At 48.6% G+C, this 12,050-nt stretch overlaps 1 protein-coding gene across 1 annotated transcript; it reads right to left on the bottom strand.

Annotated features, from left to right (window-relative positions):
- Positions 1–928: 928 nt before the first annotated feature.
- Positions 929–12,049, bottom strand: GSDMB (gasdermin B). Its single transcript, XM_059378556.1, is given in 10 exon segments — positions 929–1,167; positions 4,419–4,495; positions 4,497–4,564; positions 5,410–5,485; positions 6,171–6,231; positions 6,233–6,333; positions 6,430–6,479; positions 9,822–10,073; positions 11,644–11,727; positions 11,899–12,049. Coding segments are annotated over 8 exon segments (681 nt in total). The 5' UTR covers positions 10,060–10,073; positions 11,644–11,727; positions 11,899–12,049; the 3' UTR covers positions 929–1,157.
- Position 12,050: the final 1 nt, after the last annotated feature.

Here is a 12,050-nt window from a genome sequence, read left to right as displayed (position 1 = left end):
TGAGCAGTATGTGAAATACTTTACAACAAGCATATATTTTACTTTTAATTGCCTCGTCTTAAAAAATATTAAAGATAAAAGGTTCATGATGAGGGAACAGCAGTCTCCTCCCACACTCCTGCTCCTCTCAGGCCCACACCTCCTGGCTTGAATGCCTTTAATTGCCTTCTAGTTTCCAAAAACGTGTCAGAATCTCTTATCTGCTGCCTCATTCTCTTTATCATTGTGGGTTTACATCTTTTCTATTGCTTTACTTTATTTAGTGAGGTTTCAAGAGGGAGAGAAAATTAATATGACCAATCTGCCAGTTTTAGTCAGAAGCTCATGCCTACAGTCCGGGTTGATTTTTGGACATTCTCATGTAGGGAACGTGATGTATTGAAGAAAAGTCGGCTGTTTGTTATAAAGACAGCATTCCGGTGACCGGAGATGGGGGACAGGGATGGCCTGGGAGGGGAGCCCCTAGAGGCTTGTGAGGAGAATGGTTTAAGGGCTGACATACAGTTAGGAAGGCACGGAGTCGGCTTCTCACCCAGCTGCAGCAGGAGGGAAAGAGCAACACCAGAGAGCACAGAGAAGTCATGTGTCACGGTCTCAGCCCACATCACAGGGCTGCTCATTTCAGTTCTGCTTCAGGACAGATTCTACCTGGAAAGAAACACACCAGACTGCAAAGCTAGGTACAAGGAATCATACTAGAAATGGCAAATACTTGGCCACACTTCTTAATCCTGGGCCCTGGCAGATGTAGTAAATTATCATGCCACTTTTTCCTGCAGATCCTGGAGAGTCTCATATTCTCTCAACATAGTGACAGGCACTGCTAATCAGTGTTGGCACTGCCATCCTGGGACAGTAGTTTCCTGTGCGCCCCCTCGCCCCACCCCCTGCCCATAGGTTAGCAACAGAGTGTAAAAAGCCCATCCAAGTTGTCTTGGAAACCAAGTGTTGCAGGAAATTGCCACAGACCAGCTGAATAGATGCAAATTAACTATGAACTATGAAGTAGGAAAGACTGTCCTTGGGTCTTCTGAGTCCCTTGAGAGCACAGGTATTCACTTCTACTGGCCCTGGTCCTCAGCCCAGGCTGTCTTCCCTGGTCCTTCAGCAGGGGCAGGGTCCCCCTCTCTAGGGCCTCAGCCACACGATGCTGCTCCTCAGACAGCTCTGGAGGCAAAAAAGAAGGTGAAGAGGGTGGCTGGCAGAGAGGACAAGCACACAGTGGGACAGGGCTTCAGTGTCTCATCAGCCCCGGGACAAGCATCAGAAGGAGGTTCCAGAGGGCCCCTGGCAGTGACAGATGAGCGCTATTCCAAATGGGCTCTTGCTGTGCCTCCTGCTCCCCTCTTAGCCTTAGTCAGACTGGGCCAGCAGGTAGAGTAGGTACCCCCTAATCCCTGGCCTGGGGAAAATGGCAAGGTTCTAAAATGTGAGGGTCTATCCTGCACAAAATGTAAAAGGCAATGTATGCCCCCTTCCTCCTAGGATTTGAATCCCCACAGACCCCTCTGCTCGGCAATTCCTCCATCAGCATACAACCACATCCCTCCTCACTAATCAAAGCATCCAAGATATTCAGAATGGATCCTGTATGTTGTGCCTTTACCAAGAACCCAGCAGTATTAAAAAAGCTACTCATGAGAAGACCTGCTAGACCCTCCATCTGTAGGTCACCAGGGATCAGGACCTCCAACGCCTAGGGGCAGGAAATGGGGGAGATGACACCAGTCCCACTCTAGTAGAGTGGCAACTGCCCTCTGAGGCAGCTTAGCACATCTTTTTGTTCCTTCTCAGTCAGCTCCTAGAGGCCCCTCACCATGTCCTTCTCCTTCACGTTTCTGAAATCCTCTAAACTCAAGGACTTCCCTGTAGAGACAGCAATTAAGAGCTCTACTTACTCCTGGGGTGCCCGGGTGGCTCAGGCGGTTAAGCAGCTGCCTTTGGCTCAGGTTATGATCTCCAGCCCTGCATCAGGCTCCCTGCTGGGTACAGAGTCTGCTTCTCCCTCTGCCTCTGCTCCCCCTGTTTGTGTTCTGTCTCCCTCTCTCTCAAATAAATAAAAAAAAATCTTTAAAAGAAAAAACAAAAAACTCGACCTACCCAGCCAACAAGTTCCGTTATCACCAAGGCCCCATTCTTCATGAGACCACTTTTCTGTCTCTTTCCTTCTTCTAATATTTTCCTGTTAAAATAAAAGCATCCTTCTTCCTAGACACCCACCATCACTGCCTCCTGCTAACCCCATCTCCATCTTCCCAGCTCACCCCCAGTCTAGTACCAACCCCAAATTCTTCTCCATCTCCAGGAAATCAAAACTTATTTAGTCCTTGCCATTCAAAGTGCATGGTCCAGCTTCTGGAAGTTTCTTGAATTTTCTACCTTATCTAGACCTCCCTCAACCCCTACTGAGGGCCTCTTAGGCAGTACAGCTCTTTTGGGATCCAGGCGAAGACTTTGAAATTCCGGGGAAGCCACATTCAGAATCACAGGAATCATCTAGTCTAACCCACTTGTGTGAAAGTCAGGATAACCAAAGCTTAGGAGGTTACAGAGTGTGAGTGGCAAAGCCACAACAAGACCCTGAATCTCTCTGACTCCCAGTTCCAATGGTCTCTTCACGGCCAGTGCTATGTGAGAACTGGACTTTAATTGTGCTTCCCAGGCCTCTCAGCCTTCAGTAAGGGCTGGGACCCCAGGACCCAGCATACTGACCTACACAAAGCAAGTCAAGGTTGTCAGAGCCTGGAAACCCCAGGCCAACATGCAATCCAACCTGCTTCTCCAACACGCAGGGGTTTTTTCCTGCCCATACTATGGTTCCCACCCCTGGGTGCACCCTATTCCATACTCAACCCTAAGAACTGTATAATTCCGGGCCATTTGTTATCCTCTTTTTTAAAACAGTATGCTTGCCCATTCTGGAATGATGAACAGAAGGCCTAGAAGCCACTCACCTTCTGGAAAGGATTTTGTGTTGCCCAAGAAACAAATATCTAAACTAGTGCCAGAAAGAAAGAGAGAACCAGTTCTCAGAAAGACAAGTTCTTTCTCTGTAAGTTCCTCTTTCACGTCTCTCCCCAGTCTTCACACTCTGCCCCTCACCAAAACAAAAAATGAAAACAAACTGAGAAAGAGACAGGTGTTAACACCTCTAGCTAGGGAAGGATTAGGGTTATAGTGCGGCAAATCCTGGGTATCTGAGCAAGAAGCCTCAGACTTCCTACCCAGCCCTGAACCCTCCCCCTTCCCTGGAACTTCCCCCCCACCTTCAAGCTCACCAGGGCCCCTCCAGACTGAGGCAGAGCCTAGCTGAACCTATCCTCACCTACCCTGCCCCCACCACATCTTGCTTATTCATTCTCCCCATGTTGAGGAGGACTGACAGCCCAGGACCCCCTTTAGGGAGTTGGTCACTGACCTTTGGTGTTAGAAAAAAAAGCTCATACTGATTAATCCTTGGGTGCTTTGCAGGTTATCTTGCTAGATCTCCCAAACAATTCCACTTTTACAGATGAGAAAACTGAAAATCAAAACAGATCAGTGGGGGCGCCTGGGTGGCTCAGTGGGATGACATCTGACTTGGGCTCAGGTCATGATCCCAGAGTCTTGGGATCACCCACAGTTGGGCCCCCTGCTCAGCTGGGAGTCTGCTCCTCCCTTTCCCTCTGTCCCTTGCCCCGTTCAAGTGCACAGGGCAGGCACTCGCACTCTCTGTCAAATAAATAAAATCTTTAAAAAAAAAAAGGGGGGGGGGACCTGGGTGGCTCAGGGGGTTAAGTCTCTGCCTTCGGCTCAGGTCATGATCTCAGGGTCCTGGGATCGAGCCCCACATCGGGCTCTCTGTTCAGCCAGGGAGCCTGCTTCCTCCAGAGTCTCTCTCTCTCTACCTGCCTCTCTGCCTACTTGTGATCTCTATCTGTTAAATAAATAAATAAAATCTTAAAAAAAAAAAAAAAAAGGACCAGTAGGTAAGCCAGTTTCACAGCTAAAACAGGAGCAGAGCTGAAATATGAACCCGCACCTGACCCCAAAACTCATGTTGTTTCCACTGTTGATTCAATAAATGGTTATTAAGGACCTTTTTATTCCAGGCGCTGTGGCTCCTGCCTTCCTGTCTCTCAGAAAGGGAGGCAGACAATAAGCAAAAATCCCCATGTAATTATGAACCGTGAGAAACTCTGAGAAGCAAATGAAAACAGGGCATCACAGGAGAATAACAGTGGAGGGACTTAGCAATGCCACACACGCTCTCTTGGGGCACGAAGAGAAAGCCTAAGGCGGCCAAGGAGCAGTTGAGATTGCTCAGGGAAGTCTGGAAGAAGATCTGAAGAGCCGGGGGCCTGGGCTGGCACCCCCGGCCTACTGCAGGTGGGCCAAGGCTTGGTTCTCTCATAGGCCCTGCCTCCCAGGATCCTCACCTTGTGTTCCTCCAGCTCTGCTGTGTACACTGCCGTTCCCTTTTCAGGGTTTCCTTCCTTGCCATCTCCAGAGTCTCCTGTCACCAGATACAGGTCTGCTCTCCTTTTCAGGACTGATTGCAACAAAGTAGGTAGTCTTCTGCTTCCTGGAGGGAGAGGAGGCGGGGGTTAGAGCTCAGGATCCCAGAAGCCCCACCTGCCAGTGCCATTGCTCTTTCTCCATCAGCTAGTTCCTATTTGAGACTGAGGGCCTCTGAAGCTGGAAAACCAAGCCACATGGCACCCCATCATAGTTCACTCTCCCCACGGTGGGGGCAAGGAGGTGGGAAGTGGGAAGGGAACTCACAAGCATCTCTGGAAGTTACGGAGTGCCAGCACCAGGACAGACTTCCCACGTCATTTCATTGCCCCCTCACCGCAGCCCTATGATGCAGGCAGAACTGCACCCATTTCTCATAAGGAAATTGAGACAGGTCTAGAGACAGGTTGTGAACAGCCCAGGGCCACACAGCTAATAAGTGCGAAGTCTATATGAGTCTGTATGAGTCCAAAGCATGGCCCTTCCCATGGCTCTGAGACAGGCATTTTCCCAGGCCATAACACCCACCTCTCTGAGATGGGGCTCCAATTCCTCACATTGGTCCCTGGACCTGGCCACATTGTCCACAGCCTTGGGCTCCAGAAGCCTGTAAAAATAGCTTGATGGAACTTCATCCAAATTTGCAACCAAAAGACCCTCCAGGAAGACCTACATCCTTGCCTCTGCTAAACACCCTCTACCTAATAGCCTCCCCCAATTCTATATACACACCCCACAGAGCCTCATTCTAGAAACAATAAGCACTCTAGAAAGAAACTGAGCTCCCTTAGAAAAACTCCAAATGCTGCTCCCCAGCAACACTTTGATAGCAGGGGGTAGTTCAAAGGACCAGTGAAATTTCAGTGTAAGCTTTTCACTTCTGAACTAAAAAGGGAAAACCAAAGGCCTCACCATACTGGGGAGGGCTAGCCCTGGAGAAGGTTGAGTCTCCTCCACTGAGCTGCTCCACACTTTCCAACATCTTCAGCTAGGAAAGAAAACACCCACACCAACAAAATCGCTGCTGCAGGGGAAGGCTGGCCATGTCCCTATAAGTCCCTCAGAAGCACTGTGTCCTCAGCCATCAGAACCTCTGTGGCACTTGGTCAGCGCCTGGGGTGGGGTGCTGGCACTTTCTGTGTAGGAAACGTTCTGCACAGGGGGCTTTAATTTCACTGTACTTCACTTCTGCTGTCTTACTGAGCACCTACTGTGTGCTGGGGATAAACACAGGGAGGTTGATAAAGCCAGTCCCAGCTGGTCAAGGTCACGAGCTATTCCTATGCCACTGAGGGAGGGGGCTTGGCGGGCCACAAGGCAGAGTGAAGCTGTACAAAACATGGATCTGGACAACTCAGTAGGAGAACAAAGGAGAGTGGCCTCATGAAACCAGCAGGTTTTGGTCCAACTCCGAGGCATCAGTTACCCTGGAGGGTAGCAGGATGTGAGTGAGTTGGAGGTGTCAGAAGTTTTCCTGGAGGCTGATCCAGATAGAATGAGGAGGTTTTCTGAAGGGGGAAGAAGAGGGCAGGCTTGAGTGAGGAGCGGGCTCTGGGAGGTGTTGGGGGTATGGCGTAAGGGGCTGTACCAGCCAGGACACCTCTACCTCAAACACTCCTGGTGCCCAGAAACAGGAATTCCCCCTCTCCCTCCCCATGCTGCCCAACTCCAGCCTTCCTGTGCTCAAGGGAATCCAGATATTGTTGGGGTATCTGGATCTCCAGTATCTTGACTCAGGAAGACCCCTACAATTGTTATTTCTTTGGGTAATTTCACTGTCAACATTCCCTTTGAGTCTACCATGTCCAGAACTTGGAACTCAGCCTTTGGAGTTCTCTGGAAAGAGAAGGGTAAAGGTCATGCTGAGGCTGACACAAAAGATCTCTCCAGAAAAGCCTCCCTAGAGCAGCCCCACTCTGGGCTCCCCTCCACAATCCCCTTCCCTTCTGAGGAGGCCCTCCAGTTGAGGCTCCCAGGAAACACTGAGGTCACCAGGAGTCATCAAGGGGTTACACAATCCCGGGTTTGAACCCATTCTGCTACCTTCTTACCAAATGACCTCAGATAAGTCACTCTCACTCTTTGAATCTGTTTCTTCATCCATAGAAGGAGAATGCTAATAGTATCTACTTCCTGAACTTGAGAAAACTATTTTTTTAAAAGATTTTATTTATTTATTTATTTGATAGACAGAGATCACAAGTAGGCGGAGAGGCAGGCAGAGAGAGAGAGGGAAGCAGGCTCCCTGCTGAGCAGAGAGCCTGATGCAGGGTTCCATCCCATGACCCTGAGATCACAACCTGAGTCAAAGGCAGAGGCTTAACCCACTGAGCCACCCAGGGGGCTCAGTTTCCCCCATGAACTTGAGGAAATTAAATAAAACAACAAGGGAAATTAAATAAAAAATAAAACACAAAACACAAGTTCATTCCCCATGAACTTGAGGAAATTAAAACAAAGCAATCAAGTGCTTATTAGCGAAATGCCTTGCACACGTACTAAAAGCTCAGTAAGTGTGAGCTAGTCCTATTTCACTATTTATGAGGCTGAGATGAGACAAGGGAAACTAAAGCTAAAGAATTAGGAGTTGGGAAATAAGAACTAAGCAGAGTCTAGTCTCTGACATTTGTGCGAACTCGTGTAGGTATAAAGTCAAGCAATTCTGGAAAGTCGCCCATCTGTGTGGACTCTGCCCAGACTGACAAGGCGCCTCCATAAGGGCCTGGCTACCAGGTCAGCTGCTGCACTGGGGTTAGGGGAGCCTGTGTGGAGGTCCTGCCAGGCCAAGTGCCTTTCTCTCAGAACTTCTAGATGTGAAACTACAGAGGAGAAAGACCTTCCACTGCTAGGTTGGGGGGATGAGGGTGGGCAGGTCTGAATCTCCAAAGAAAAATGCATTTTGGAACTAGTGGAAACGTGACAGAACTGGAAATAGTGCCTCAAATCCATCCTTTATGTGTGACATTAACGTCTGGGGCCCATTTGTTTCTTGAGCAATGTACAAGACTGCACGTACTTTGTCCAAGAGGAAAGAAAAATGAAACCTTGTGCACAAAAACAGTATAGTATGGGGAAGGGGGAAAAAGGCTAACTTTACAGAAGAGAAACGTGATAAACACCCCATCAGCCAGGTGACCAAGGTCAACACCAACAGCAATAAGTCATGTGGATGGCACATCCCCTTGCTATGACGCAGTGAGAATGGCGCTTTACCTCTACGGTCTCCCTCTCCAAAACCCATTGACTCAGTCTAGCCATGAGAAAGAAACATCAAGCAAATTCAGGTAGACACGCATCCTACAATATGCCTGACCAGTGCTCCTCAAAACTGTCAAGGTCATCAAAAAGAAGGAAAGCCTGAGAAGTTGTCAGAGCCAACAGAAGTCTCAGGAGATAAGATAACTAAAGGTAATGTGGATGAGATCTTGGAACAGAAAAGGGATCTTAGGTAAGCACAAAAGATAATCAGAGTAAAGTATGTGTAGTTAACAGGAAAGCAAAACAAACCAAAAACCTATGCACACTTTAAACATACATCAGCACCATGTAGTTAAAAAATAAATAATCTTTCATTTGTAAGGACTTTTTTTTAAAGTTTGGTTTCACCTCTGCCTCTGAATTTTCTTTTTCTGAATTTTTTTTTTAAGAAATCTTTATTTCATGGTTTTGTGGGGTTTTTTTGAAAAAAAAAGAAAAAAAGAAAAAAAAGAAACCTTGCCTCTGAATTTTTTATGCAAGCAGACAGCATTTCCCTTATAGGAAGTTAACTGACTTAGTCGGATTTTTTTTTTTTGTACTAAACACTTTCCCTGCCCCTGGAGAATAACTCGATCATGGCAAAACATATGAATCCTAGTTTAAAGGTTTTTTGTTTGTTTGTTTTCTGTTTTCCTTAAACTGGTCATTTAGCAAACTGTTTTGGGTTTTTTTGTTTTGTTTTGTTCTGTTTTGTTTTGTTGAGAACCAGCTTTTAGAAAATTGCCTCTTGGCAATTTGCTTCTCAGAGAATTAACTCAAGTCTTTGAACTTGGATACCCGATAACCATAACTGTGAAATTTGCCTGAAGCCCCTCACTTGCTTAACAAAACTCCCCCTGTGGAAAGGCCCACCACCTCCCAAGTAATCTGGGCCCTGTTCTTGGTCACATAGCGGCACGGGACACCGGCTCTCAAAGGTACAGTGGAATCCTTAGGTTCTTTTCCATCTCTTGGTGAGATCTAAAAGGGCTGCCGCAGAGATGTCTGAGCCGGGAAAGTCCTCACCCTCGGGTGTGAGACACTGAAATCTCCCAGTGAGGGTTCAACAGCACTTACCCTGGGGTTTCCGAAATCCAAAAAAACTGAGTTTTGAGGCAAGGGAATGGAACAGACTCCTCTATAAATCCTGCAAGCCCTTAGGGACTTCTGGTCACCCACTCAGTCATGAACTCCAGGGAACAGGAAGGGTAACAGCCCACAGCAGAAGGATGGGGCTGAACTTTGACTGAACGCTCCTTCTGCGTGGCCACTGTGACAAATGATTCTCCTAATCTACCTCATTGGATTTTTGCAACAGTCTTATCAAGTTGACACAGGAGGAAACAGACCTGGAGGGAGAAAGCAAGTTGTCCTGGGGTCACCCAGCCGGCAGGAGGCAGAGCCAGGCTTAGAAACCAGGTGCCCTCGGCTCTAAGGCCTGTGTCCTTCCTTAACCACTAAGCAAACTGCCTCCTTTTATTTATCCATTGAAATGAGAAACATATAAACACACCAGAAGACCTCAGCTAATTTAAGAGTGAATTATTTACAAAGCAGAAACGTGGGAAAGGAAGACGTTAGGAATAATTTCCAATAAAAATAAATTTCCACTCCCCCCCACCATTCCTTTCTCCCCATGCTTTTCTTTTTTGCATTTTTTCCAGTTAATTTAAATTCCAGTTAGTTAACATCTTTTGTGCATTTCTTAAACTGAGGGGTATGGACACATGCAGAGAGGTTCTAGTACATGCAAGTTCTCTGTTGACTGGCTGCCATGCTTGCTGGCAATGGAGCGGTGACAACATGGCAGAGCAGGAGTGGGCAAAGTCTCCTGGCTGGCCATTTCTTTTTTTTTTTTTTTTAAGATTTATTTATTTATTTATTTGACAGAGAGAGAGATCACAAGTAGGCAGAGAGGCAGGCAGAGAGAGAGAAAGGAGGAAGCAGGCTCCCTGCTGAGCAGAGAGCCTGATGCGGGACTCGATCCCAGGACCCTGAGATCATGACCTGAGCCAAAGGCAGCGGCTTAACCCACTGAGCCACCCAGGCGCCCCATGGCTGGCCATTTCTTACCCCCTCATGCTAACCTTGGGGCCCAGAACCCAGTTTATCAAACAGTTCTTTACCCTCCCGTCTCTCCAGTATGTCCTCTTGGGTGAGGTCTATCCTGTGGTACTGGTGTCCCCAGAAATTTCTCCTCCCTCTCACCAGAGAATAGCAGTGAAATCTGTCAGCCTCAAGGATGCTTCCGACAGCAATCACATTCCCTCCAGGATCCACCTCTTGGACCCCAACTCTTGTGACTTCCTCAAATCTGCTGGACATTGTGCCTGGACCAACTGGAGAAAAAGAAGCTAATATCAGTTTGCGAGAGGGGTATATTGGTTCAGATTTTTAAATCTACCTTTGGCATCCTGGGGTCCGAAAGTTCTAGAATGATCAGGACTTGAATTATTTAACTTCCCTGTTCCTAGAAGGCGAGGTGGTCACTACACACTAAGGAGGGTGACCATCACAAATGCCAGATTCTCCTCTGTCCTTTATCGAACGCTTCTGGAGGAAAGATGGAGCACTGATTACCCCTAATGGACAGGAGAGCGAGACCTATTTTCTGCATTTCCCACAGCCGAGTTGCTCCTTTGCTCAGAGAGGCCTGAGGGGTAGGAAGGCAGGCCCACCATCTTCCAGCCAGAGCCCCACCAGTGTTGATGAACAGAGGACCCAGGAAGGGATAAGGGGCATGGCTGCCAGACCTCACCCTGCCAACCCCAATGATTACTTCTTCCCTTGGCTCTCCCTTCTGAGCCTCCATATTCTGGAAGGCAGAGGGATGGGTGCTCCTACCAACCATTTCCCAATGAGACAGTGGTAAGTCAGCCTCAGAAAGAAATAAGAGAGAAAGGATGGAGTGTAAGAGTGGCGTGGGGGTGGGTGCCCTGGATAGCCCCCCATCCTTAGGCCCGATCTCCTCAGTTAACGGTCGGCCTCTGAAGGGTCCCCTTACTCTGGGTAAAATAAAATGAATCCCAAAACCGCATCTGGGGGATCTCCCCCACCCACTCTCCCCTTCACCCACTCCTGGTCTACAATTGGCCCCTGTTCCTCTCTAGCTCCCCTGCGGGACCCTCCATAGGCCCATTACCAGTGCAACCTGATACATACGGCTGGTCCTTCCCTGTTTCTACTCAGTGGCGGCTCTTTGTCCCCAGCACACTGGACCCTTCAGGTGCTCTTACCTCCAAATCCTCTTTTTTTTTTTTCATGTATAAACAGGTTTTATTCCCATTGCTATATGCACCCCTCAGAAAAATTACTAGAGACATCTGAACTGTAAGAAAGGATACTGTCAGATTACCACTGCTTGTCCTCACTCATCTGAAGATGTTTTCACCATGATATCTAGAAATCCTTTTTTTAAGATGTATTTATTTATTTGAGAGAGAGACAGAGGGAGAGCGGGAGAGAGAATCTCAAGCAGACTCCCTGCTGAGTGCAGAGCCCAACGCAAGGAACAATCTCCCAACCCTGAGATCATGACCTGAGCCAAAATCAAGAGTCAGATGCTTAATCAACTGAGCCACCCAGGGACCCCTGCCAAATCCTTCTCTTTCTCTCCCCTTCTGCCCCTCTGCCACCTCTTCCCCTTGAGATCTATTTCCCTTTCTTCAGACTCTGCCTTCCTCCTGGGGCCAGGACTCACCTCCCAAGCTTTCTGGGCTTCACCTCCCCATCCTCCCTCTAAGTCCCTTTCCTCTGGCCACTTTCCTCTAAGTCCCTTCTGGCTCGCCCAGGCACCTACTCACCCATCATGGTGGCCAGCTCTCAGCTCACTCCCAGCCTGGGAGTTCTTCTGGGGGCCCAGAAAGGCAGTGTCCGGGACCCACAGGCCCATCCCAGGGTTCCACTCACCTCAGCTGCTCACCAGGAATGACGACTGTGGAAATCCCCTGTAAGGTCTCTGCACAGGGGCTGGCCGGTGTGTCTCAGGAACCCCTAGGAAGGGAACAGAAAGAACTGGAAAGCTGGGGGGTAGGGCTGGGTGCCCCACCTCTCAGGCCTTCAGATAAGCCATGATCTGGCCAGAGGCAGGTCAAGCCAGAGGGAAGAAAGTCTTTCCCCCTCTTGGACTCAGGGAACCGGAGGGAGAGATATCTATATATTCACCTGGTACGTACTCGAGGTGCATTTGGGCCAGAGGATGGTGCACGGGAGATGCCGCTGCCTGTCCTCTCGCCTACCTTCTTCTCCAGGAAGAAGCCTTGGGCCCCCACCCCTCAGTCCTCAGAGATAACCACCTGAGTGAGGCTGCCTGTCTT

The sequence above is a fragment of the Mustela nigripes genome, chromosome 16 (assembly GCF_022355385.1).
Source record: "Mustela nigripes isolate SB6536 chromosome 16, MUSNIG.SB6536, whole genome shotgun sequence".
Lineage (NCBI taxonomy): Eukaryota > Metazoa > Chordata > Mammalia > Carnivora > Mustelidae > Mustela > Mustela nigripes.
This window is presented reverse-complemented; position numbering and strand designations above follow the sequence as displayed.